The sequence below is a fragment of the Grammomys surdaster genome, unplaced genomic scaffold, assembly GCF_004785775.1.
Source record: "Grammomys surdaster isolate TR1022 unplaced genomic scaffold, NIH_TR_1.0 885, whole genome shotgun sequence".
Classification (NCBI taxonomy): domain Eukaryota; kingdom Metazoa; phylum Chordata; class Mammalia; order Rodentia; family Muridae; genus Grammomys; species Grammomys surdaster.
This window is the reverse complement of record NW_021605304.1, coordinates 198780-226625: the sequence shown is the minus strand read 5'-3', so window position 1 is coordinate 226625 and position 27846 is coordinate 198780. Positions and strand designations below refer to the sequence as shown.

The following is a 27846-nucleotide window of genomic DNA, read 5'->3' as shown; positions in this document are numbered from 1 at the left end:
CCCCTTACGTGCCCGGCCCCGCCTCTCACGCTGCCGGCAGCCTGCGCCGTCGCAGTCGTGCTTCAGCTCACTACGCTTAAGGCTCCAGCTTGCCGCTCCCGCCTGCTCTCCAGCGCCCCGCGCAGCGAGCCACGTGGACCAACTCCGGCGCGCGGTGTTCGCTTGGTTCCAGTGGGGCTCGCCGCGCCTCCCGCGTCTCGGTGCTCACCCTGTCTCAGCTCCGACCCGATGGCGGCCCTGGTGTTGGAGGACGGGTCGGTGCTGCAGGGCCGGCCCTTTGGGGCCGCTGTGTCGACTGCTGGGGAAGTGGGTAAGCAAGCCCGGGCGGGCTGCCGACCCACTCTGCTTAACCTGTCCACTCCGCCTGCACACTCCTCCCCGAGTCGATACCTCCAGCCCCAGCTCCCTTTCACCACTCACACCCGAAGCAGTCATCTCCTCCGGGAATTGCTGCGCTCGGGGCAGTGTTCCGATGGGTGCACTTGCCAGAACTCAGCCCTGCCTTTCTTCAGTGTTTCAGACCGGCATGGTAGGCTACCCAGAGGCCCTCACTGACCCTTCCTACAAAGCTCAGATCCTAGTGCTAACGTACCCTCTCATCGGCAACTACGGCATTCCCTCAGATGAAGAGGACGAGTTCGGCCTGAGCAAGGTAGTCACACCCAGTGCTTTCTCTACATCCCTTCTCAGATCAGAAGTTAACGGTGAAGTGACGACACTGACACTCTGCTAAACATCCTGGAGATAACAGCTGTACATACCAAGGCGACCATGGTTACAGGGTTTTTTAGGTACCTTGAAAGGCAGGGAGCTGAAGACCTCAGGAGTACCCCGCCTGAGAGTGTGTGTAGTGAAAGCATGGTCCAAGGAAAATGGCAGAGGGTTTATGGGAGCAGTTCTCAAAATTGCAAGGAGTACAATTTCTAGTTATTTCATAAGGACCAGCAAAGGATTGTTTTTTGTTTTGTTTTTTTATGGTTTTTTTTTTTTTTTTTTGCTTTTGTTTTTTGAGACAGGGTTTCTCTGTGTAGCCTTGGCTGTCCTGGAACTCACTCTGTAGACCAGCCTGGCCTTGAACTCAGAAATCTGCCTGCCTCTGCCTCCCAAGTGCTGGGATTAAAGGCATGGGCCACCACTGTTGTCTTGTTTTTAAAGTAGTAGAGTCATAGGGGTTAGCAATCCTTTAGGTCCTTAACCTTACTAATTCTGCTACCCTTTTAATACACTGGCTAGCCAGGTGCTCGCTGTGTTAAACCATACGGAAATTACTTTTGCTGCTACTGTTGTAAATCATAATGTAAATGCCTCATATTTCCGATGGTCTTAGGCAACCCCTGTAAAAGAGGTGGTTGATCCCAGAGGGGTTGCAACTCACAGGTTGAGAAACTGGAAACTAGCAGGGTCATATATCCCATCTAAGGCCAGTCGTCAGTTTCTCTACATACCAGTGACATTGGTCACCATCTGGACTCCTTACTTGGCCTCGTTTCATTTTCCACTTCTCAATAGTGTTTACCTCTAGAGAAACTCAAATTTCCTCATATAGTGAGCTTCCCGTAGTGAGCTTCCCCGCCCTCAGGCTGTGAAATCGGGAAACTATATTTGCTTCCGAGTTAAGTGTTAATATCAACACAACCATTAAGATAATAGAAGTCACCATAGCGTAGATGCAATATTCCACAAAACTTGGTTACACCCTTATTCCAGGCTTACAGGGAGGTCTCACTATGTAACCTTGGTTGGCCTGGAACTCTCCAATCTACCTGCCGTTGCCTCTCAAGTTGTGATGTTCATGTGCCCAGCAGATCCTTTATTTTATTATTATTATTATTATTTTTGGAGATAGGGTTTCTCTGTGTATCCCTGGCTGTCCTTGGACTTACTCAGTATCAAGTCTGACCTTAAACTCAGAGATCTGACTGCCTTTGTCTCCTGAGTGCTGGATGAGGGTACACTAATTCCTAGAAAGGATTCCTCATCATAAACCTTTGAATAGCCGCATTTTAGTTTACAAGGCAGTATCTTTTTTTTTTTTCTCCCCAAGACAGGGTTTCTCTGTCTAGCCTTGACTGCCTGAAGCTCATTCTGTAGACCAGGCTGGCCTCACTGGCTTTGCTCAGAGGTCCATCTGCCTCCCAAGCGCTGGGATTAAAGGCATGCACCATCACCTGGCTATATCTTATGAATTTGGTTAATATGTAAGTTGTCAAACCATTGAGACCCCTGACAGAAGCAGGGTGAATGAGTCCTCCTACAGCCCAGCGCATTTGCTTTGCCTGAGCTTGTGTACATGGCTCACTCCGTGTGGGGAGGGCCAGCCGAAGCACCCTGCAGTTCCCTGAAGGCTGCAGCTTAGCTAGACCTTCAAACTCAGAAGCCTCCTGCCTCAGCTTTCCCTGGTGCTGGGATTGCAGGTGAGGCATGGACACTTTTTTATCCTTTTAGGCCATTGTCTCTGTGTGTAGTCCACACTGGCTTCTGGTTTACAGGCTCTGTGTGTGTGTGTGTGTGTTGTTTTTTCAGTGTAGTAGTCCTGGCTGTCTTGGAACTTTCTCTAGACCAGGCTAGTCTCCATTTCAGAGTTCAAGTTAAAGGTGTGCAGGATCGCCATGCCCCACTGGCTTGATTTATTTTAGTGTTCTGAGCAGATATCTTATTACTTTGTTTTGTTTCTGTCACACCTATGTAATTATTACCGTGTTTGTTTATATTACCTTGTTACAGTTTCTGACTCCCTGAGGGGAAAGTTAGCACTATGAAAACAAGGGACCTTACCCTTGCTCACTGCCTTTTCCGACATCTGTTACAAGGTCTGCACCTAGTGAGCACTCAGTAAATGCATGAGGATTTAGTCTGTGTTGTGTGCAAGAACATATTCAAGACACATTGTAAATAGCAATGAAGTGGAAAAAGGTTCATTCTTGGAAGCTAACTTGCAGTGGATATGTAGACATCGGGGTGTTTGGAAAGAGGATTTGTGAGCTAGATTTTGGACAAGTGAAAGCACCATTTTCTGTCCTCTTGGATACACTGGGCCCATATTCAGTGTTTCTTATGGGACAATGCAAAGTTAAAGGACTGTCTGGAAAGCAGGGAGTGCTTGGGATTTTGTAGGAATTACACTCTGCCCTGTGTGGCCAGACAGTGGAGGGACATGCCTTTGAGAGCTAGCTGTCGGTGAGCTAATTCCTCACGGTCTCTTTCCTCCCTTAGTGGTTTGAATCCTCGGACATCCATGTGGCGGGGCTGGTAGTGGGAGAATGCTGTCCCACGCCCAGCCACTGGAGCGCCACCTGCACCCTGCATGAATGGCTGCAACAGCGTGGCATCCCCGGCCTACAAGGTACGAGAGCAAGCACTGGGGCATCTGAGTACAGTACAGTGTGCGTAGACGGAGAGACACAGGAAGGTTTCTGAGGTCTGTTAATTTTGTGTAGTCTGTTTTTTTTTTCTTGATTTGGGATTTTTTTTTTTTTTTTTTTTTTTTTTTTTTGGTTTTTCGAGACAGGGTTTCTCTGTGTAGCCCTGGCTGTCCTGGAACTCACTCTGTAGACCAGGCTAGCCTCGAACAACTCTCGAACTCAGAAATCCACCTGCCTCTGCCTCCCAAGTGCTGGGATTAAAGGCGTGCGCCACCACCACCTGGCTTGATTTGGGATTTTCAAGACAGAGTATCATATAGCCCAGGCTGACCTCAAACTCACCGTGTAGCCAAGGATGACCTCCTGCAGCTTCCCACATGCCTGGGCTATAGATAGATGTCCACCTCCTTATCCAGCTCATGTTCCCATTCCTGTAGTATCGATAACATGTTTGTTTTCTTCTAAAAGTTATTTTCAGTACTTAGGTCTATATAGATCGTGGTTCAATTTGGATGTGATATTTAGGGCAAGATCACTTCATGACAGGATCTTCTCATCAGGGTGGTCCAGAATTTTGACACCTGTAGAACAGTTGTATTTGACTCAGGGCTGAGGAGGGGCAGTGTTCCTGGACATCTGCCCTCACTGATAACTGAGTTCAGGACTGTCATCTGAGGCTGTGCTGTTTTAACAGGAGTGGACACTCGGGAGCTGACTAAGAAGTTGCGGGAACAAGGGTCTCTTTTGGGGAAGCTGGTCCAGAAAGGGACAGACCCTTCAGCCTTGCCATTTGTGGACCCAAATGCCCGGCCCCTGGCACCAGAGGTCTCTATTAAGGTACAGAGGAAGCAAATAGGACATGTTTGCAGGCAGAAGACCAGTGGTTACTTTTCTGACCACAACTGGGGCAAACTCAAGGACTTCAAAGATGGGGTTTGGTGTGGGCATGTGTTAAGCTTGCTGATCACAGCTGCCAACTGTTGCTGTTTGCTCCCCAGACTCCACGGGTATTCAATGCAGGGGGTGCCCCTCGGATCTTTGCTCTAGACTGTGGCCTCAAGTATAATCAGATCCGATGTCTCTGCCAGCTTGGGGCTGAGGTTACCGTGGTACCCTGGAACCATGAATTAGACAGCCAGAGTAAGTATCTGGACCTGTGCAAATGAGCGGCTTGGGTTTGAGTGGAAGAGCCATCCCTCAGAACAACAGATAAAAGTCAGGATGGGTGCAAGAAGGAAGGCAGAGTCCAGGGATTCTGCTTCTGTGGTCCGGGGTGGGTGTGTGCTTTTATTTTACAAGTTTAACTATTGTAGCAGTGGGTGCAAGTGTGTGCCACAGCACGGCAGCTTTAAGAGGTCTCTCCTGCCATGGCTCTGGGGTTGAACTCCAGCCGCCAGGCTTGGCTTCATAGGCGGTGCCTTGTTTCTGCTGAGCATCCCGTCAGCCCTTAGGTGTCAACCTTTTCTGCCCATTTCAGAGTATGATGGTCTCTTCCTAAGTAATGGACCTGGTGATCCTGCCTCTTACCCTGGTGTGGTGTCCACACTGAATCGAGTCCTGTCTGAGCCTAATCCTCGACCGGTGTTTGGAATCTGCCTTGGACACCAGCTTTTGGCTTTAGCCATCGGAGCCAAAACTTACAAGATGAGGTGGGGCTTGCGGGAGCAGACGAAGCCCACACGCAGCAGTGTCTTGAGAGCTGGGGGTTATTGGTGTGGGAACAGGCATCAAGCTATTGGGAGCCATGAGATCTAAGAGCTAAGTTCAGGTAGTGGGGGAGGGGTTGGCAAGAGGGGTTGTGACTCTGTGTCCCATTCTCCAGATACGGAAACCGAGGCCACAACCAGCCCTGTTTATTGGTGGGCACTGGGCGCTGCTTTCTGACGTCCCAGAATCACGGGTTTGCCGTGGACGCAGATTCGCTGCCAGCAGGCTGGGCTCCTCTGTTTACCAATGCCAATGACTGTTCCAACGAAGGCATTGTACACGACAGTCTGCCCTTTTTCAGGTGAATGGGGGTTTTGGGGTGACAAGGGGCCGTGGAGATGGGAAAACAAGGTACAGCAGTGGCCCTCAGTCCTCTCTGAGGTCACTGTAGCCCTGCCAGTGATGTCGAAGGTTGTATCATTCAATCTCTTCAATAGTGTCCAGTTTCACCCAGAGCACCGGGCCGGCCCTTCCGATATGGAACTGCTCTTCGATATATTTCTAGAAACTGTGAGAGAGGCTGCAGCTGGGAAGGCTGGGGGCCAGACAGGTAAGCCCTTCATAGAACCAAGATGTGGACCCAAGAACAGGGCCAGCTCCAGGATGAGTCTAAGAGGGACATACTTGGAAAGCTAGATTTGTGAGGGAAGAAGAGAGACAGTGAACTGTGGGCAAGTGGTGCCATTTCTGTATAAAGGAACTACAGAGTTAGGGGGTCTGGGAGTGAGGGTCTAATGCGGATATGACCTGGCGCTCACTCACTCTGATACTCCGTGACTTTGATTGTATCTGCAGTAAGAGAGCGCTTGGCTCAGCGCCTGTGTCCCCCTGAGCTTCCCATTCCTGGTTCTGGGCTCCCGCCACCACGAAAGGTTCTGATCCTAGGCTCAGGGGGCCTCTCCATTGGCCAAGCTGGAGAATTTGACTACTCGGGCTCTCAGGTAAGGGGTATGCCCTCCCACCAGGATGTGCTACCTGTTGAGTCTTGAGGAGGAGGAGGGAGGCATAAACACTGTTTGAAGGGAGGACATGGATCAGGTCTGGGGGCAAGTAAATAGGTGTTGAGATCGGGAAGAAGAGAAGCCACTTCCTAAGGACTGAGAGTATACGGAGGGGAAGAAGTGCCTAAGTCCTGTCTTCTGTAGAAGAGGCTGATCAGCCATTTTTGTCCTTTTAGGCAATTAAAGCCCTAAAGGAGGAGAACATCCAGACATTACTGATCAACCCCAACATTGCCACAGTGCAGACCTCTCAGGGGCTGGCAGACAAGGTCTATTTCCTTCCCATAACACCTCACTACGTAACGCAGGTACAACTCTGATTCTGATAAGGATAGCCTGAGGAGGGGACTCTTGATGGGGAAGGGGCTCTCTGGTCACTCTGGGCTCTTAAGCTGCTTTGATTTCCTCTCCTCTAATGCCTGTGGCTCCTACCTCCTGCCTCAGGTGATCCGTAATGAACGCCCAGATGGTGTGTTACTGACTTTCGGGGGTCAAACAGCCCTGAACTGTGGTGTGGAGCTGACCAAAGCTGGGGTACTGGCTCGGTATGGGGTCCGGGTCTTGGGTACACCTGTGGAGACCATTGAACTGACTGAGGACAGGCGAGCCTTCGCTGCCAGGATGGCTGAGATCGGAGAGCATGTCGCCCCCAGTGAAGCAGCAAATTCTCTTGAACAGGTTTGTTAGGTGTTTGGGTAGAAATGGGATGGTGTCATTTCCTCTGAGCCTTATTCCTTTTGGGTCCAGAGATGACTTGTTGGTTCATGTCTCCCGCTCACTGCAGGCTCAGGCAGCTGCTGAGCGGCTAGGCTACCCTGTGCTGGTGCGAGCAGCCTTTGCCCTGGGTGGTCTTGGTTCTGGCTTTGCGTCCACCAAAGAGGAACTCTCAGCTCTTGTGGCTCCAGCGTTTGCCCATACCAGCCAGGTGCTGATAGACAAGTCTCTGAAGGGCTGGAAGGAGATTGAGTACGAGGTGGTGAGGGACGCCTACGGCAACTGTGTAACGGTGAGTGCTGAGGCACCGGTGGCTGCACATTCCGGACTTCTGGAAAAGCAGAGGTCCCTCTTCAGACATAGCAGGGCCTGAGGATGTAGCCTCCTGGCCCTTTTGACCCCCTTTGTTGGTGACCTCCGTGACCCCATTTGTAGGTTTGTAACATGGAGAACTTAGACCCACTGGGCATCCATACCGGTGAGTCCATAGTGGTGGCTCCAAGCCAGACACTGAATGACAGAGAGTACCAGCTACTGCGACGGACAGCTATCAAGGTCACGCAGCACCTGGGGATTGTTGGGGAGTGCAATGTGCAGTATGCCCTGAACCCGGAGTCTGAGCAGGTGAGGCTGTGAGGCTGATACTGTGGCCTTCACACTTTGGTCTTTGGGCCTCAAGGTTAAGAGGTTTCTTGGCCCTGTTCACCCTAGAGTGAAGCCAGGATTGTCGTGGTTAGGGTTGGAGCTTGGAGAGGGCCTTTCTCACCATCCCTAGTAGGGGTCCAGTCATTTTTCCTCCTCTTTTTTTTTTTGAGCTCTTTTTTTAGGCCAGGTATCAGTGACTTAGTCTCTCTGTTCTCCTATTTGCAGTATTACATCATTGAAGTAAATGCCAGGCTCTCCCGAAGCTCTGCCCTGGCCAGTAAGGCCACAGGCTATCCACTAGCCTATGTGGCAGCCAAGCTAGCATTGGGCATCCCCCTGCCAGAGCTCAGGTATAACTTGGGGGAAGTCCTGGTGTTAAGGGGAGGGGAAAATTGAAATTATTCATAAGACAGGACCTATGAGAGGGACTGGAAGCTCACCCTGTATATTCTTCTCTGTCTTTTTGGCACCCAACTCGCTGATGCTCAGAAACTCTGTTACGGGAGGAACAGCAGCCTTTGAGCCCAGCCTGGACTACTGCGTGGTAAAGATTCCTCGCTGGGACCTCAGCAAGTTCCTGCGTGTCAGTACAAAGATTGGGAGCTGCATGAAGAGTGTTGGTGAGGTTCCTACTCCCGTGGGTCCTGCTAGAACCAAGAGACCAGTGGTTCTCAGCTTTACTAATGCTGCGACCCTTTAATTCAGATCAGCAGGCTGGGCGTGGTAGTGCACACCAGCCCGCGCCTTTAATTCCAACACTCGGAAGGCAGAGGCAGGTGGATCTGTCAATTTGAGACCAGCCTGGTCTGTCGAGCAAGTTCCTGGGTGGCCAAGGCTACATAGAGAAACACTGTCTTGAAAAGCAGATGTGTGTGTAGAATTGTGCGTGTGTGTGTGTGTGTGTGTGTGTGTGTGTGTGTGTAGGAACTTTCTCAGAGTTAATAGGTACATTTCAAGTTAGATAGTTATCCTCATTAGGAGAAGGGGTCAAAGTCATCTGGAAGGCTGTGTTAGAATATAGTCCCTGGGATCAGATTATTTGATCTCTCTTATTTAACAGACAAATGGAGGGGCCACAGGAGGAAAGAGACCTGGCTGAGGGCTGACAAAGGAGTAGGGGGTCAGAACAAAAGCCAGATCTTGCTGGTTGTGAACATCACTTACATCTTCCTCGAGACACTTCATCCTCGTGGTGTCTTCCTTCCAGCCGCATCGTTAGGTTGATAAATTCCAGTGACATTTTATTCACTGTTTAAGTATTTCCAGGGGCAGAGTTTCTGATGCTGTCCTGTGAATCCTTAATTCTTAATTTGTTAGTGTGCTGTTTGTGTGCACAGTGTATGTGAGGGTGGGGTGTGCATACCACACTGCAGATGTGGGAGCTGGGATGATTAGTCAGTTCTTTCTAGCTTTATGTGAGTTTCAGGTACTGAACTCTGGTCACCAGGCAGGCTCCTTTCAGTGAGGGGAAGTCAGCACGGTGCTAGCCATTCTTAGCCTGTCTCCTCCTCTGGCAGCAACTTGGTATCTACAGTGGAATTGTGTTTTAACACCGAGTTAGGATCAGAGCAAGTTAGCAACAGTTACCTAACAGAGCTGTAGCACCTGGGAGGCCTAGACAGGAGGAGTGTGAATTCAAGGCCAGTCTGGGCTATGTAGTAAATTCTGTGCTAGCCGAAACTGTGACGACAAGACACTGTCTCAAAAACAGAACAAAAAACCCACCAGACTGTTTAGAATATTGTGTGACGGCCACTACCGTGTAGTGGTGAATCAAGCTGGAATCCAGCTGTGTGCTATGCAGTGTTGCTGTAGTTGCCTCATCTGAGAGAAGCATGCACTAGTTCAGGTGCCACCAGCAGATTTGGACAAGCATGTCACCATGCACCAGGTCTCCGTGTAGAGCACATGTGGCTTTTAAACAAGTAAATCTGAGCTCAGATATTGTTTCAGAATTTTTAGAAGTCCTCCAAGACTGCCAAGATATTCCTTCTGGAGATGAGTTTCTGTTATATGAAAATTATAATAAACATGGGAACGGAGCCATAGTTAAATTGTGGCTAAAATAAGTGGATTGGAAACAGGATAATCAAAGATTGATTCCCAGCTGAGCCTCTGAAATGTCTCTTACTCTTCCCAGTCTTCTCGAAATACCATCTTCTCCCTATTAACTTTTATAACTTTGTGTTTTCTGATTCTGTCTTTCTGAGACGGGCTCTAGCTGTGTCACCAGCTACCCACTTTATAGATGATATATATGACGTCCACTATGTAGCCATACACTGTCCCCAAAGTCTTACAGTCTTCCTGCTTCAAGCTCTTGATCTTTTTTCCCCCCCCTAGACAAGATGTCACTATATAGCCATAGCTAGCCTGGAACTTGCCGTGTATAGAATAGTCTGGCCTTCAACTTACAATGATCCTCCTGCCTCTGTCTCTTAAATTCTGAGATTACAGGCATGATTCACCACACTCAGCTTCAAGATACCATGATTAGCAGAACTCATCTAAAATGAAGTTCCCACTTAGTAGGACATTGGTTTCACTTTAGACTTTGTATCTAGGGCAGCAGCATCTGTGATGGGGTTGGTACTTAACAAGGGCTACAGTTACCCATTGCCCTGCACTTTTGGGATCTTTTCTAGGTAGTAATCTAAAACAACAAATACTACAGCCTCACTTACCACCATTAACACTTAAAAGCTAAATGTCCTTCAGTCATTCCGCAGTTAAATTACAGTAAATCAAGTTGACATAGTGCTTATGAGGTTGTACAGCCGTGTGGGGAGGGGCTTCTGCCACGCCTGTCTTTAGTGTGGGTGTCAGAGCTTGAACTCATGTTCTAGGCAATACATAACTGACTATCTCCTTAGCACCTCAAGTCTGCATTCATTCATTCATTTTGAGGCAGGGTCTTTCTACATAGTATTGGCTGTCCTGGAACTTGCTATGTAGGCCAAGCTGGCTTCAAACTCCATAGAGATCCACTTGCCTCTGCCTCTCAAGTGCTGAGACTAAAGGTGCACACTTCCCATTGGGCCTTCAAATCTTTTTTTAAAATGCAGTTGGCAGCTGGGTGGTGGTGGCAGCTCAGGCCTTTAATCCCAGCACTTGGGAGGCAGAGGCAGGCAGATCTCTTGAGTTCAAGGCCAACCTGGTCTATAGTGAGTTCCATGACAAGCAGGGCTACATAAAGAAACTGTGTCTTGGGAGGAGAGGGGGAGAGAGAGAAGAACGGATGGATGCTAATCTCAAGAGTGGGATCATTTTCCCGTCATCCACACTTTAATGTTCTAGGATGAAACATTCCAGATGGCACCATCATGATGTGAATAAATCAAGCCAGAGAGCTGGACAGTCATCAGTAGTTTGGGCTGCTGCTATTAACAGGTTCTAGTATCTATAGGCCCATTTTATGCATGCCTGTTCTATATTCACTCAGCACAGGCTGTGCTTGTCTGTGGAAATGGTAGGAAAAGACATTATGTTTAGGTTTCTTTCCTCTTTTCTTTCTCTCTTTCTTTCTCTCTTTCTTTCTTTCTCTCTTTCTTTCCCTCCCTCTTTCTTTCTTTCTTTCTTTCTTTCTTTCTTTCTTTCTTTCTTTCTTTCTTTCTTTCTTTCTCAAAACAGGAATTCTCTGTAACAAGCCCCTAGCTGTCCTGGAGCTCACTTTGTAGACCAGTCTGGCCTCAAACTCACAGAGATCCACCTACCTCTGCCTCCCAAGTGCTGGGATTCAAGGTGTGCACTACCATTCCCAGCTTGCTTTTAGGTTTCTTAATGGTGAAGCATCATAAGACACCACCGCCATGGGCCTTGAGAACCTACCATGAGTGTGTTAGGTATCCGCACGTCCACCCACACCTCCACTCTCAGCCCCTCCATCCTGTTCTTCCAGGCGAAGTCATGGGCATCGGGCGTTCCTTTGAGGAGGCCTTCCAAAAGGCCCTGCGCATGGTAGATGAGAACTGTGTGGGCTTCGACCATACAGTGAAGCCAGTCAGTGATGTGGTAAGCAGCTCTCCTCTCCACAAGCACCCCGACTCGGGCCCAGCTCCAGACCGCCCTCGGCTGGAGCTCATTGACAGTAATGGCAGCAGTGATCACATGATTTGCTAGTTCTCTTTTCCCTGCCTGTATTTTTCCCACCCCTGCACTGCCCTGCATCCAGCCATCTGCGCTCTACCCCGCCAGGAGCTGGAGACACCAACAGACAAGCGGATCTTTGTGGTGGCTGCTGCTCTGTGGGCTGGCTACTCCGTGGAGCGCCTCTACGAGCTCACCCGAATCGACTGCTGGTTCTTGCACCGGATGAAGCGCATTGTGACCCACGCCCAGTTGCTGGAACAACACCGTGGACAACCTTTACCCCAAGACCTGCTGTACCAGGCCAAGTGCCTTGGCTTCTCAGACAAGCAAATTGCCCTCGCAGTCCTGAGGTCAGAGATGGTGGTGAGGGCCTCGGGCCAAGACATGTGGGGAGGGAACTTTTGCCTCAGGAGCCATTGGAGGGGAACCATGGAAATTCCTTTTTTTGTTTTTTTTTTCCGGAAGTTCTTATCTTCGTCTGCCCATAGGACGTTTCCTTGCTAACCCTGCCCTAGCACTTGCTTATCAGTCACTCTCTACTCTGTTCCCACTTTCTGTTCCTTCAGCACAGAGCTGGCTGTTCGGAAGCTGCGTCAGGAACTGGGGATCTGCCCAGCAGTGAAACAGATTGACACAGTTGCAGCTGAGTGGCCAGCCCAGACAAATTACCTGTACCTGACATACTGGGGCAATACCCATGACCTGGACTTTCGGACACCTCACGTCCTGGTCCTTGGCTCTGGTGTCTACCGGATTGGCTCTAGCGTTGAGTTTGATTGGTGTGCTGTGGGTTGCATCCAGCAGCTCCGGAAGGTCAGAGGCCCTCTTCTCTCCTCGTTTTCCTGTTCTCAGTGGTGGTTGCCTGTCCCTATACACAAGGTCCTGGATCTTCCTGTTCATTAGAAATTAATAAGTCCTATAAGAAAAGCAACCTTCTGTTGTAGGTTTTGGGTTAGGAACCATCCTTAAGGTATCTTGTTACCTCTCTCTGCCTGAATCTCATCCCTAACATGTTGTCTATCTGTCCACCTGTGTCCAGCTGACTCATGGGAAGTTGGCAGGCTGTACTGGGTGCTTTGCCTTAGTTCTCTCCATGCTTCCTCTTTTTTTTCTTTTAATTTATGTATGAGTGTTCTAGCTACATGTACTCCGGCGTGCCAGAAGAGGGTATCAGATCCCATTACAGATGGTTGTGAGCCACCATGTGGTTGCTGGGAATTGAACTCGGGATCTATGGAAGAGCAGCCAGTGCTCTTAACCACTGAGCCATCTCTCCAGCCCCCATGTGCTTCTTTTTAATCCCTAATGTATTCCACCCCCTATGGCAGATGGGTTATAAGACCATCATGGTGAACTACAACCCAGAGACAGTCAGCACCGACTATGATATGTGCGACAGACTCTACTTTGATGAGATCTCTTTTGAGGTGAGAGAGATAAGGTTTCCCAAGGTACTTAGGGAATGAGTGGGATAGGCTGGGCAGCCCGGATTCCTTGGTACTTGGTGGGGGGTGAGGGAAGCACTGAGCGAGACAGCTTCCTTGAGCCTTTTGGGTCTTTGGTTCCTTTCCTGTGCTTGAGGTGGTGATGGACATCTATGAGTTAGAGAACCCCGAGGGTGTGATCCTGTCCATGGGTGGCCAGCTGCCCAACAACATGGCCATGGCTTTGCATCGGCAACAATGCCGAGTACTGGGTACTTCCCCTGAAGCCATCGACTCAGCTGAGAACCGGTTCAAGTTCTCCCGGCTCCTGGATACCATTGGTATCAGCCAGCCTCAGTGGCGAGAGCTCAGTGACCTCGAGGTAGGCTGGGGCCTGGCAGGAAGCTGGGCCTGGGTATTGTTTGTGAGCAAGTGTGACCAGCCCCACTGAACTTCTCTCTCCCCACAGTCTGCTCGACAGTTCTGCCAGACTGTTGGGTACCCCTGCGTAGTGCGCCCCTCCTACGTGCTCAGCGGTGCTGCTATGAATGTGGCGTACACCGATGGGGACCTGGAGCGCTTCCTGAGCAGTGCGGCCGCTGTCTCTAAGGAGCACCCAGTGGTCATCTCCAAATTCATTCAGGAAGCAAAGGTAAGGGTCTCCCCAGAGGAGGCTGTGCACTTGCTGGGTCATAGGCACAGTGGGCCAGGAAGGTTGGCTTGTATCCAACAACCCTGTTTCACAAAGGGAGCTTCTTAGAGGAGGAGGAGAAAATCACCCTGTTCTCCAATCCTGCTGCCTGTGTCTGCCTCCAGGAGATTGATGTGGATGCTGTGGCCTGTGATGGCATCGTGTCGGCCATTGCCATCTCTGAGCATGTGGAGAATGCAGGTGTGCATTCAGGTGATGCCACGCTGGTGACCCCCCCACAAGACATCACCCCTAAAACTCTGGAGCGGATCAAAGCCATTGTGCATGCTGTGGGCCAGGAGCTACAGGTTACAGGGCCCTTCAACCTGCAGCTCATTGCCAAGGTAATAAGTCGGCAGGAAGGGACAATAGCCTGCAGTTCCTCATGGTGCACTGTGTCTTGCCCTCACCCATGTAGGCAGCAAAGCTGGGTAAGGGGTCTTTTCTAGAGCCCACTGCAGTGTTGGGGCGGTAACAGTCATCCAGCTGATTACTCACTGAATCGAGAGAGAGGCTGAGAGCCCAGGTCAGTAGAGCAGTGTCAGCACCTCTGGGCTCCACAAGGCCTGACCTGAAGTTCCTTCCCCTAGGATGACCAGCTGAAGGTTATTGAATGCAACGTGCGTGTATCTCGCTCCTTCCCCTTCGTGTCCAAGACACTGGGTGTTGACCTCGTAGCCTTGGCCACAAGGATCATCATGGGGGAGAAAGTAGAGTCCGTGGGGCTCATGACTGGCTCTGGAGTCGTGGGAGTAAAGGTAAATTGGGGTGAGCCTGGTATAACAGGCTCCCCTAATTGCTATAACAAGCTCAGGTCAAAAACTAGATGGTTCTGTAAAATGTGGGACACCTGGCTGCTTTATTTAATTAGTTTATATTTTTTGAGCTACTGGAGACTCGAACCCAGGGCCTCAGTCATGCGAGGCAAGCGCTCTGCCACTGAGCTATGGGCGAGAGCTCAATGAACAGATGAACTCTCACCCACACAAGGCATTATTGCCCAACTATAGGATGATACAGTGGTCATCATTCCTTAAGAGTTTACCCTGTGGGAGGCAAAAGAAGTTTGGTTCAGAAATAGCTTGTTATGGAACAGTCTGTGATACACCTACATAACCGAGTTATAAACCAAATGTACAAGGAGTTTGGAGATGGGCGGTGTTGTTTCCAAGAGTATGTTTTGGAAGACAGGGTGGTACTGGAACTGAGTCACAAGAATGGTAAGGCTGTTGCATTTGCAGAGCTCCTTGGGGCTGAGTCCAGGGCTGGAAACCAGCCAGGGCAGAGGCTGTGTGGAAGCTGGAGGGCCAGCCATTCAGTGTGGGTGTGATGGGGACAGAGCCCTCTCTGCCCTGTCTCCTGACTTCTGCTGCTCCCCCCAGGTACCTCAGTTCTCCTTCTCACGCTTGGCTGGTGCTGATGTGGTACTGGGTGTAGAGATGACCAGTACTGGCGAGGTGGCCGGCTTTGGAGAGAGCCGCTGTGAAGCCTACCTCAAAGCCATGCTCAGCACCGGCTTTAAGATCCCGAAGAAGAACATCCTGCTCACCATTGGCAGCTACAAGGTACCAGGGCCACCGGGGGAGGGAGGGCCATACGGCACATGGCTTCAGCTATCTAGGCACGGGCTCACTTGCCTCTGCTTGGTTTTAGAACAAAAGTGAGCTGCTCCCAACTGTGCGGCTGCTGGAGAGCCTGGGCTACAGCCTCTATGCCAGCTTGGGTACCGCTGACTTCTACACTGAGCACGGTGTCAAGGTATGTCATCACTTTCCACCGTCTCCCAAAGGCGTCCCCCCTTCCCTTTGCCCCAGGCTAGTACAAGCAGGGTAGGTGTCTCGAAGGCTCTTCTCCACTGTTAAAGTTCTTGGGGTTTGTTTTGTTTATTTTCTTTCCAAGTCTTGTGCACATGTACTCGTGAGTTTGTCCTGCTGTTAGTGACCTGACTCCGTTCACACAGGAGAAACGATTTTTCAGTTGAGAACTATACCTTACCAGTAGCAAACAAAGGCAGCACCTCGTCCCATGCCCACGGACTCTCTCATTCTCACTGCAGGCTAGATCCGTTCAGATAGGCCTGCCCAACTGTCTTAGTCAGGGTTTCTATTTCTGCACAAAACACCATGACCAAGAAGCAAGTTGGGGAGGAAAGGGTTTATTCAGCTTACACTTCCACATTGCTGTTCATCACCAAAAGAAGTCAGGACAGGAGCTCACACAGGACAGAAACCTGGAGGCAGGAATGGATGCAGAGGCCATGAAGGGATGCTGCCTTCTATCTTGCTTCTCCTGGCTTGCTCAGCTTGCTTTCTTATAGAACCCAAGACTGCCCAGGGATGGCACCATCTACAATGGGCTGGGCCCTCCCCCCTTGATCACTAAATGAGAAAATACCTTACTGCTGGATTTCATGGAGGCATTTCCTCAAGGGAGGCTCCTTTCTCTGTGATAACTCCAGCTTGTGTCAAGTTGACACACAAAACCAGCCAGTACACCAGGATTTTCTGGGGTGACGTTGGTCTTGACCTTAGTTCTGGGCTCGCAGGTAACAGCTGTGGACTGGCACTTTGAAGAGGCTGTGGATGGTGAGTGCCCACCACAGCGGAGCATCTTGGATCAGCTGGCTGAGAACCACTTTGAGCTAGTGATTAACCTGTCGATGCGCGGGGCTGGGGGTCGGCGTCTTTCCTCCTTCGTTACCAAGGGCTACCGGACCCGGCGTCTGGCCGCCGATTTCTCTGTGCCTCTCATCATCGACATCAAGTGCACCAAACTCTTTGTGGAGGTAACACAGCCCTGGGTGCTGGGGTGATAGGTGCCGTGATGGGGGAAGAGAAAGTATGTTCTGGGGGATGGGAGATGGCCGTGAAAAGGCCATGTTCATGGTAAAGCTTTGTGGCTCCAGAGTCAGCAAGATGGATGGAGAAAAAAAAGTGGGTTGTGAAGAAATGGGTCCTAACTTACTTCCTATGGCGGCCCACCCTTCCCTTAAATCTGTCCTGATTGCTTTCCACTTGCAGGCCCTGGGCCAGATCGGCCCAGCCCCTCCTTTGAAAGTACATGTTGACTGCATGACCTCCCAGAAGCTAGTTCGCCTGCCTGGTGAGTGAGGCATTGGGGTGCTAGCTCCAGCCACCGGACTGTCTGCCTTGATTTACAGACAGTGCAGGCCCTAGGATCTCTCTTGTTGTGAGCTTCCTCTGTCCACGGTGCTCTTGATTGGGAACTTGTATCAGTGGCCGTGACTCTTTTCCCACGACAACTCTGATCTTGCCCCCACCTTCTAGGATTGATTGATGTCCATGTGCACCTTCGGGAACCAGGTGGGACACACAAAGAGGACTTTGCCTCGGGCACAGCCGCAGCCTTGGCTGGGGGTGTCACCATGGTTTGTGCTATGCCTAATACCCGGCCCCCCATCATTGATGCTCCTGCTCTGGCCCTTGCCCAGAAGGTGAGCCACTAGACCCCAGGCGACTGGTACCCAGCTGACTTAGGTGGGCATGGATGCCAGCAAACCTTACCTCGTGTGTCTGAATCCTGTCTAGCTGGCAGAGGCTGGCGCCCGCTGCGACTTTGCCTTGTTCCTTGGAGCCTCATCTGAAAACGCAGGGACTCTGGGTGCTGTGGCCGGATCTGCAGCAGGCCTGAAGCTCTACCTCAATGAGACGTTCTCTGAGCTACGGCTGGACAGTGTAGCCCAGTGGATGGAGGTAGGCAGTGTGTCACCACATGCCCTCTTTTGGCTTGAGGCCTCATCTACATGGGCTGCCAGCAGGAAGGATTCAAGGGTTTCTGAGGGCCCCGGGCTCTACTGAGTGCAGCGGATCAGAGGTTCATCAGTTTCTCTCATCAACTCTTTCTGCCCCCAGCATTTTGAAACCTGGCCTTCCCACCTCCCCATTGTGACCCATGCGGAGCGGCAGAGTGTTGCTGCAGTCCTCATGGTGGCTCAGCTGACCCAGCGTCCGGTGCACATATGTCATGTGGCTCGGAAGGAAGAGGTGAGAGTGCATCAGAGATCCTGGTACCCCTGCCACTTTCCCAGGAAAACCAAAGGTCACCGCAAGTCCCTGGAGGCAGGAAGGAGTGGGAGAACCCAAGCCAGCACCCTTGGCACATTGGGCCCTCACTGTTCTGAGGGAGAATGCCAAGCATAGAGACTTGGAAAGACAGGGCATGTCGTGTTGGGGCCGCCTGTGGATTGTCCTCCGCTCTCCCCAGATCCTGCTGATTAAAACTGCAAAGGCGCAGGGGCTGCCAGTGACGTGTGAGGTTGCACCTCACCACCTCTTCCTAAACCGGGAAGACTTGGAGCGCCTGGGACCTGGGAAGGGAGAGGTCCGCCCTGAGCTTGGGTCCCGAGAGGATATGGAAGCCCTGTGGGAGAATATGGCAGTCATTGACTGTTTTGCCTCAGACCACGGTGAGAGGGCCCAGCACACATCTCCCACCTCAGCACACGTTCGCCCCAACTCAAGTTGTGGGGCAGCTCTAGGAAGAATGCTGGTCGAAAGAAGGAAATGGGGGGCTAGGTGTGCAGGGGCCAAGTCCCAGAGGGCGGCTGGGACAACATGACCACGGGAGTTGTTAGTGAGGACCGTGGCATTGCTCCAAGTGAAGTCTTGGGATGAGGTTGCTGGGCCACCCAGAGTGATAGCTGTTTTTCTCACAGCTCCCCACACCTTGGAGGAGAAGTGTGGGCCCAAGCCTCCACCTGGCTTCCCCGGGCTTGAGACCATGTTGCCGCTGCTGCTGACAGCCGTGAGTGAGGGCCGGCTCAGTCTGGATGACCTGCTACAGCGATTGCACCACAACCCCCGGCGGATCTTCCACCTGCCTCTCCAGGAGGACACCTATGTAGAGGTGACAGGTTGAGGACCTGGAGTTGGGGAGAGTTCCACCCTCAAAGCTGTACTCTGTGTGACCCTTGACCCTTCGGACAGGTGGATCTGGAGCATGAGTGGACAATCCCCAGCCACATGCCTTTCTCTAAGGCCCACTGGACCCCGTTTGAAGGACAGAAGGTGAAGGGCACAGTGCGCCGTGTGGTCTTGCGAGGGGAGGTCGCCTATATTGATGGACAGGTATGTGTGTGTCCCCAGTTGGTCTCAGAAGTGACCTCTTGAGCAGTTTCATTTGACTCCCTGCCCAGTACAGACCCACTGCCCTGTGTCCCAGGTGACATTTTCTTGCTAGTGTCCCCTTCTCTAAGAGTCTCTGTGAACTCCCTGCTCCTTCATGTTCTTTGCCTTCCGTGTGCAGGTGCTGGTACCCCCGGGCTATGGACAAGATGTTCGGAAGTGGCCTCAGGGGGCTGTTCCCCAGCCTCCTCCTTCAACTCCTGCCACCACTGAAATAACCACGGTAACTACCCTGTCCCTGGGCTGGATCTGGCAGCCAGCCCAGGGGTGTGCCCTAAGGCTGGGCTAGCAGTTTCATTGGTGGGAAGTGCTGTGCTTGATAGTTGAAACCACGCTACCTGCCTCCCTCCCTGTCCACTGCCGAGGGGACTTAGTTTTCCGTGTAGGAAGCCAGCTCTGAGAATCACAAGCCTGGTGTGAGTGTGTCTGTCCAGGCCTTGTTGCTGGATTGCACGTACCTCCAACAGGCCAGTGTGTCTGCCAGCCATCGACAGCATGTTGGGAGGCTATGGCGGTGCAGAGGTGGGGTGGGGTGAACTCTATTCAACGTCCCACTGGCTTTTCCCAAGGGACTGTGTGTAGCCAACACGGGTCAGTAATTTCTCAACATGCTGGGCCATATCCTTTGCAGACACCTGAAAGACCACGCCGAGTCATCCCAGGCCTTCCTGATGGCCGCTTCCACTTGCCGCCCCGAATCCACCGGGCCTCTGACCCCGGTCTGCCAGGTAAGAGAGGTCCCTGTGGCACAGAATGCAGGCTCTTTCCTACTGACTTGTGTAGGGGTAGATGCTGTTCCACATAGCCTGACTTAGAGAGGGATGGAATCTGTTCTACATAGTGTCTGTAATGGGCCAGGGATGGGGGCCCAGTTACCCAGGAACTGATTCAGGCTCTTCTCAAGACTCCATTGTCCCCTTTCGTGCCTTGCCCCTTTCCTGCCACACTCCCTGCCCTTGCTCCTAGTCTGATCCACTGTACACTACTCTGGCTAAAGTAGTTCCTACAGCAGGAAGTACCATTCTCCAGCGTCTTCTCACGGGCCTTTTTCTGTTGTGGGCAGCAATGTACCTCCGCCCAGGAGCTGGGATCTCATGGGGCAGCCGAGCATGGGGTAAATCCCACTTGCTGGTTGGTGTGAACTTGGCCATTCCTCTGCCTCAGATTCCTTATGCCAGCTGGGAAGGCCCTGGGAGGGCACACTCGACCCATACAGCGCAGCACCACAGGGAGTCCTGGATCCCCTCCCCGTAGCTGCTGCATCCTTCCTGCCTCCCCTAACCTGCTGTAGCACTTGTGATTTGAGGTGGCTTTAACACAAGCACTGGGACCAGAGGTCATTGTGATTTGGGCCTGCCACACCATAGCCACCGGGTGGCCTCTGTCCTATTGTCATTTGCAGCTGAGGAACCTAAAGAGAAGCCACCCAGGAAGGTAGTGGAGCCAGGTGAGCCCACACTGATGCATATTTACCTGGGGGGCCTCTCTAGTCTGATCCAAGCAGGGGAGCCCTCTGACCAGACTCTTCTGCTCCACCCCTCGCTGCAGAGCTGATGGGAACCCCTGATGGCCCCTGCTACCCTGCACCACCAGTACCTAGACAGGCATCACCCCAGAACCTAGGGTCTTCTGGCCTGCTGCACCCTCAGATGTCACCCCTACTGCACTCGCTGGTGGGTCAACATATCCTGTCTGTCAAGCAGTTCACTAAGGATCAGGTACCGGGGGACACAGGGTGGTGACACCCAGAGCTTGAGGGTTTGGAGTGTGGGCAGCAGGACCTGCGGGACTGACTTGAGATCCTTCATAGATGTCTCATCTGTTCAACGTGGCACACACACTACGGATGATGGTACAGAAAGAGCGAAGCCTTGACATCCTGAAGGTGGGTCAGGGCTGTGGGGTCCAGCCCTTGCTTCCCTATGGCCCCTGTCGGGAGGGCTGCACAGTGGGCAGTGGGTCTGCCTGGTGCTGCCTCTGGTCCCTTCATGTATGTATGTGTGCAGACTGCACTGTCAGCAGGTCTCTGCTCTAGAAGGTCCTTTCCATCTGGACCAGCACCCTCCTAGCGGTGACCCTACATATGGGGTCATCTGATCTGCTTGCGTTAGTCACAGGAGACAGCCGTTGACATTTGCTCTCTGGGGTCATCACACAGTCATGGCTTTAGCTCTGAGTCATCGTAGTGTGGAAATGTCAGGCGGTGGCAGGTCTTAAGGGAGGTTCTCAGCATCCTCTGGTGGAAGTGGGAGGCGAGTGCTGCCCTGTGCACATTCCCAAAGCACACATGCACATGCCCTCCCACTGGTCCTTTCCCCAGGGGAAGGTCATGGCCTCCATGTTCTACGAGGTGAGCACCCGCACCAGTAGCTCCTTCGCAGCAGCCATGGCCCGGCTCGGGGGCGCTGTCCTCAGCTTCTCAGAAGCCACATCCTCTGTCCAGAAGGGCGAGTCCCTTGCTGACTCAGTGCAGACCATGAGTTGCTATGCTGATGTCGTGGTGCTCCGACACCCTCAGCCTGGAGCTGTGGAGGTGAGGCCAGCCTGTCCCCTCAGATGGGGTGGCCAAGGCTGAACCCAAGAACATAAAGTCCCTTCCTGCCCTCACACGAGTCTTATGTTGGGCTAGATGGGTGAAGGGACACAGGAGATGCAGGCCGGGGCAGGGAGAGCCTTCTAAGCTGCAGAAGGCAGGGTTCCCCCACTGTTGCCTGTCTTCACAGCTGGCGGCCAAGCACTGCCGCAGACCAGTGATCAATGCCGGGGACGGGGTTGGGGAGCACCCCACTCAGGCCCTGCTGGACATCTTCACCATTCGAGAAGAGCTGGGGACTGTCAATGGCATGACGGTGAGGGTGGGGAGGACTGGAGTGGGGGGGAGCAGGCTGTGGTGTGTCCAGGAGGCCTGGGCACTGGCTAGTCCTGAGGCCCCAGCCTTTGAAATGGCAGGGGGATGCTTGTGAGCCCACCTGGTGACTGGCTGCCTCCTTTAGATCACTATGGTAGGCGACCTGAAGCATGGACGCACAGTGCACTCCCTGGCCTGTCTGCTCACCCAGTACCGTGTGAGCCTACGCTACGTGGCACCTCCCAGCCTGCGCATGCCACCCAGCGTACGGGACTTTGTGGCCTCCCGAGGCACCAAGCAGGTGAGATCCTGGTGGCTCGGCCCACACCAGAGGGCCAGGATTGGGTGGTGAGAGCTCTGGAGGGCATTCACCAGGACTCCCTCCCCAGGAGGAATTCGAGAGCATCGAGGAGGCGCTGCCCGACACGGACGTGCTCTACATGACGCGCATCCAGAAAGAACGATTTGGCTCTGTCCAGGAATATGAAGCTGTGAGTACAAGGCCTGGGGCTAGACCGCAGGACATCCATGTGAGAGGGTGGGCAGGGGCACGGGCTGGGGCTAGGCCACAGGACACCCATGTGAGAGGGCGGGCAGGGGCGTGGGCCGTGTTGTCCGCGGCCATCTCTGTCCTGAGTGTCTAATGTAGTCCCTGCCTACCTTACAGTGCTTTGGGCAGTTCATCCTCACTCCTCACATCATGACCCGGGCCAAGAAAAAGATGGTGGTGATGCACCCAATGCCCCGTGTCAATGAGATAAGGTGACGTGCCCCTCTGTCCTAGGATACCCTTGGGCTGGCTGTGGGGCGGGGCCTTCGCCTGAACTGGCTCTCCGGGAGCTGGGTGGTCGAGCGTTTGCTTCTCTTACAGTGTGGAGGTGGACTCGGACCCCCGAGCGGCCTATTTCCGCCAAGCTGAGAACGGCATGTACATCCGAATGGCTCTGCTTGCCACGGTGCTGGGCCGGTTCTAGGACCCAGCCTCCCCTCTCTCTCTCTTGTCTCTTCAGGCCCAGCTGCTGGGCGAGGAATCCCAATGCCCCCCACGGGGGCAGCAGACATCCTGGAGCATACAGATAGCCCAAGCACATATATGTACAAACTGGGACCATGCCTTAGGCTCCAGACTAGAGTACGTTCTGACTTGGGGGTACAGTCTCAGGTACTGGGAACCTTTCCACCTCATCTCCGTTCCTCCTCCTCAGATCTGTACAGTTACTTTTGTACTGACTGTAATAAACAGCCAAACAGTTCCTGGTTCATCGTGAGTACCACGGGCTAGCAGAGGATGCCTCTTGTGGGAACACACACACACACACACACACACACCCTCTGTAGGGTTCCAGCTGACACTTGGTGCTCTTCAATTTATGTGTTTTTCTGACATCAAAGCTCTCCTAGAGACTGGCTTATGTCCAGCCTGCTCTGGGTTAAGCGGGAGTCCATGTCCTGATCAGTGGGGCTTGGCCTTCTTAGAACACCCAGGTCCTGGTGAAGGGGGGCGAGCGCTGGGTGGGGGCTGTTGAGATTCATTGTCCTCTGGGCATTGACTCTTCGTTTCTGATTAGCTATGTGTGTCGACGGCCTGGGTTGCCAGCAGATCCTAGGACCTTTGCCCTGGTGTTCTCCAGCTGCCATCAGTATAGGGAACCCCTCTTAGCATCCCTGGGGGTCACTGCCTTATGCCATGGAGAGCTGAGCCGTCTTTGGTGTGGAGCCCCTAGGGTGGGAGCTAAGGGGGTGTGGCTCTTGCGGCTGCAGCTGAGGCTAAGGAGCAGCTGTCTGGTCCATGAACGTCAACAACAGACTTCAGCACAGCCTGTGCTCAAGGCGCCGTGTGCAGTGGCTCAGAGATAATAATCAACTCACCTTTGCAGTTTGTTTTCAGGCTTTTGAAACAAAGACTTGCTGTATCTCGCAGGTGTGTCTGGAATGCCTTATAGCCCAAGCCAACCACTTTACAGCCTCCCTCATTCAGCCTCCCAAGTCCTTAGAGAAGTTTCAGAAAGGCATCCAGTGGTTTAAATACCTGCCTGACATCAGTACCCAATGGTCCAAGCTGCCCAGACACCATTCAAGAAACTGCTTCCCTCGGAGCAGTTAGCACCTTGCAGCAGTGGGAGGAGACTCTCCATCTTTAAAGTGATGCAGAATAGAAACTTCACACATCTTTTCCTTTAATCTCAACAGCCTTATGGGCCACTTTTTCAGATGTGCAAACTGGCTCAGAGACGTGGATGCTTGTGAGACTGATAGCCACAGCCTGCTTGACTTCAAACCATCTTTCTATTAGAAAGGAACAGGTCATTTCTGACTTTGAGGACATCCAAAACCAGGAGAGACAGGCTACACAGATCAAGTAGCTGGGAAGCAAGGCTGTAGTGTCCTAAATGGAACAATTTGTAGAGGTCATGACTCAAAGGCCTGGTGGGCAGGGGCAGGGCGGGGTGAAGGGTCTCAGGTACACTAAGCCTGGCAGAGGGGTGGAAATCTTCTGTACTGAGGTGAGCCAGGCTTGGCACAGGGTTCCTGCTTAGAGGGAGTGGGTTTGAGATACCATAGGCTGTGAGATTTGTGTATCAATTCTCAAAGGAACATGGGTCTGTAGCCTGGATGCTGTTTGAAGAGCAGTGAATCTAGGTACAGTTTTGTGTCCTAAAGAGGGCTGAGACAGCCAGGCCTGCTATTGGGTGAATCCCTTACTGTCTAGAACGCCCCACCCCATTCCCAGCCAATTCTTGAACTGGAGGGGTAAGGTCGAGGGTCGCAAATATCGCCGTGTGAAGCAGTTTCCTTTCCGGTTCTTGTTCCGCCTGAACTGTACAAGTGTAAAGCTGGAGCCCATGAGGCTGCCACAGATTTTTGCAGAACTTGGAGCCGTCCCTGTGTGGAAGTGGGACTTGCTGCCAAGTGGCATGCACATTTTCCTCAGTTGCTAAGTGGTGGGAGGTGTTCCTGCCCTGCTTGCTTTGGCTCTCCTAATCATAACACAGCTCTAAATTGAATAAACTCCCCTACAGCCAGAAGTTAGGGCTTAGAATACTGGGAGATAAAAATGAAAGCAGCTATTAGCAAAGAAAACATTTTAAGTAAATCGCCATGTCTGACTGAGCCTTTTCTCCACCCACTGAGAAGCCACCTTGAATGTGCTGTGTGAGTCTCGTTAGCTCCCTGAAGTAATTTTCCTGACCTCAATACTGAAGACCGTTTGACCTATTTTTTCTGGACCAGTTAACAGTTCTCAGGTGCTGACCTAAGCACTTCGCAGATCTAATATTTCTGTAGGTATTTTAGATACCCACCCATTGAAAGACATCCAACCCACTGAAAGACACCTCTTGTCATTTACCTCCAGCTTCTCACAATTGCAGGATAGAAACGTGCCTGAAAGTCGGTGGCCCTGGGGAGCTCGCATCTTACCCTTGGCTCCCACCAGGCAGGCCGATGCCTGAGAGCTGTGAAGAGCGGAGTTTGAGGTTTCCTGTGTAAAGCTGGCAGGAGTCTGACCCTGTAGCACCATCCCACAGATGGTAGGGATATTGGCTGGTGAGAGACAAAACAGGATGAAGACAAATGGGCTGAGCATGTGGGGAAGGCTGGAGGCAGTGCCCAAAAGAGATGGAGAAGCGCTGGCCTACCAGTGGGAAGATCAGTCAGGAGCCTGCAGTAAACTGAGATGGTAAGTGAAGATGGTCTGGGTTAAGAAATGGCAGAGGTGCTCAGGGATGGTGCGCACCTTTAATCCTGGCACTCTGAAGGCAGAGGCAGGCAGATCTCTGAGTTCAAGGCCAGCCTGGCTCTACAGAGCAAGTTCCAGGACAGCCAGGGCCACACAGAGAAACCTTGTTCTGAAAGAGACAGAGACAGATGTGACGGGGCCAATGATTGGGGTGCAGCAGGCTAGTCTGTTGAGCTGAAGAGGCAGAGGCAGCAGGATCATGAGTTCAAAGTCCCCCCTTTGGTTCCACCTAGAGCAGCTAAGTGTCACACCTCTAATCCCAGCACGTGGGAGACAGGCAGGCAGATCTAAGTTTGAGACATAAGGAGTTTTGGGCCAGCCAGGGCTACATAGTAAGACCCTGTCTCACTAAAAACCACCCAGGGACTGGAAAGGTGGCCTAGGGATCAAAAGTACTGACAGCCTTGCAAGTGTTTGAATCACTGCACTCATATGGGGCATGTGAGTGTGTGGAGGGTATATGTGGGGGGGGTCTGACCTCTTGTGGCCTCCTCAGGCACTGCAGGCATATGGTACACAGTCATACATGAAGGCAAAACACCTATACACATAGCACACACCTTTTTTTCTGCAACAGGGCCTCGCTATAGTTCTAGCTGGTCTAGAATTCACAGAGATAATTCCTGCCTCCCTAGTGCTGTCATAAAAGGTGTGTGCTACCATACCTGGCATAATAAGTAAAAAATCAATTTTTTAAAGATATGGACGGGTTGCGAGTGATTTTTAAAAAATCAATTTTTTAAAGATATGGACAGACTGGAGGGATGGCTCAGTGGTTGAGGCTACTCCTCTTACACAGATGCTAAGTTTGGTTCCCAGCACCTGTGTTGGGTGTCACAGTCACAACTGCTTTTAACTCCAGGTCCAGGTGGATCCAATGTCATTGACCTCTGTGGGCTTCTGCACTTACGTACACAGATGCATGTAAGCATGCATAATCTAAAATGTTTAGAGCTGGAGAAATTGTAGGTGGTTAAGAACACATAGTCTTCATGAGGACCAGAGTTTGATTCCCAGCACCTACATATAAGGAGGCTCACAACTCCCTGTAACTCCAGTTCTAGGGGATTGATTGTCCACGGTTACCCACAAATATGTGATGTACATTCACACACACACACTCACATAATTACAAATGATAAAATATTGGCCTCAGCAGTTCAAGGCTAGACTCACAAGCAAAGATAGGAGTTTGGTTCCCAGTAACCATGACTGTCTCCAGCCATGAAAAATATTTTTTTTCTTTAGAAATGGCATGGATGGTGCTGAAAAGGTAGATAGCTTAGACAGAGAAGTGCTTGCCTTGCAAACATGAGGACCCAAGTTCAAATCCCCAGAGCCCATGTATTTGTTATTAGTTTTGTTTGTTGAAACAGGGTCTCAGTATGTAGCTCTGTAGACCAGCTAGCCTTGAACTCACAGAGATCCACCTGCCTTTGCCTTCTGAGTGCTGGGATTAAAGGTGTGTGACACTCACTATGCCTGGTTAGAACTAACATTGGGATTCCCTCCAAACCCTGGCAGCCCCAGCTGTTGTCATGACACTGGCCTCAGGGGGGCGCTGCTCCCCGCCAGTCTGGTTCCCTGGTGCCAGTGCACCATAGCTATACACCATAGCATCCCCTTCAGACTAGTGTGTGGTGAAATTCCTGAAAGGGACTGGAGGTGGTTACGGCTTTCTTTCTTTCCCCTGAGCCTGACAGACGGTCCTGCATTACTGAGTCTTGGCCTATAGCTCTCATACACGATGGAGTCAGGCTCTGAGTTTCCCAATGAGAAGGTGTCTCTGGCCCAATTTGTTCAGCACAAGCCTCTTAAGATCCATCAGCCTCAGCTACCCTTGGTCTCCAGCCGCTTCTGAAGAATCCCAGCTGTACTTTCACAAGAGAGCCCAGCTCCCTGCCTGTGCTAGGCTTCAGTTCTTCTGGTCCCACTCTGGCAGGCAGGCCCCCCTCCTCCCCAGTCACTCAGCTGCTAGAGATGCCAGGCCTTTGATGGACTGATGGGTCCTCCCCTTGCCTTGTGTTCCTTCCAGCTCCTCCCCCTTTAGCTCCCTCACCTCACAGCTCCCCAACCATGTTTTTTATCAGCGGAGAAGGGTACCTGGAGGGAGGGACTTCCAGATAAGCAAATGGGTTGGGGATAATAGGAAGGGTGATGGCTTCGCTGCAGATAAGGGATTCCTTAGCTCCCTTGGGAGGGAGCACCAATGAGTGGTGGAGAACACGCTGCTCCCTCTGGCTTCTTGGTCTTGCCCTGCTCCTCTATCCTTGACAAAGCCTGTGACCGAAGGAAGACAAAAAGGCAGAGGAAACAGGGCCCTGCCTCCCAGCTGCCAAAGCAAGTTTTAAATCTCATCTCTGACAGCAAGAGTTGTATGAACAGATCAGCCTCAGTTTCCCTCTCACTTTAGTCCTCTGCACAGAGAGTCTGCTCTCAATACAGTTGGTCCCTGACTCTGCCACAATGCCTGGTGACATTA

The 27846-nt window shown here is 51.9% G+C and overlaps 1 protein-coding gene across 3 annotated transcripts; it reads left to right on the top strand.

The window, feature by feature from the left end:
* Positions 1–59: 59 nt before the first annotated feature.
* Cad (carbamoyl-phosphate synthetase 2, aspartate transcarbamylase, and dihydroorotase) lies at positions 60–22885 on the top strand. 3 transcript variants are annotated; one of them, XM_028782810.1, is made up of 45 exons: positions 196–310; positions 513–652; positions 3214–3343; positions 4057–4199; positions 4361–4502; positions 4840–5011; positions 5185–5370; positions 5507–5619; positions 5865–6010; positions 6247–6378; positions 6515–6748; positions 6855–7076; positions 7220–7408; positions 7655–7779; positions 7919–8049; positions 11328–11440; positions 11624–11868; positions 12085–12331; positions 12847–12945; positions 13100–13324; positions 13412–13594; positions 13759–13977; positions 14224–14391; positions 15016–15198; positions 15287–15391; positions 16179–16418; positions 16654–16735; positions 16921–17087; positions 17182–17346; positions 17506–17637; positions 17858–18059; positions 18309–18499; positions 18580–18720; positions 18899–19000; positions 19409–19505; positions 19844–19891; positions 20180–20224; positions 20326–20495; positions 20588–20662; positions 21098–21310; positions 21501–21626; positions 21771–21926; positions 22015–22116; positions 22293–22387; positions 22497–22885. In XM_028782810.1, exons 1-45 carry the CDS (start codon positions 229–231, stop codon positions 22597–22599), a joined length of 6726 nt encoding a protein of 2241 aa, XP_028638643.1. In that variant the 5' UTR covers positions 196–228; the 3' UTR covers positions 22600–22885. The 3 variants fall into 3 exon arrangements, with proteins under 3 accessions (XP_028638644.1, XP_028638643.1, XP_028638642.1); XM_028782809.1 differs by having other exon boundaries at positions 19841–19891; XM_028782811.1 differs by lacking the exon at positions 19844–19891 and having other exon boundaries at positions 60–310.
* The last annotated feature ends 4961 nt before the right edge of the window (positions 22886–27846 follow it).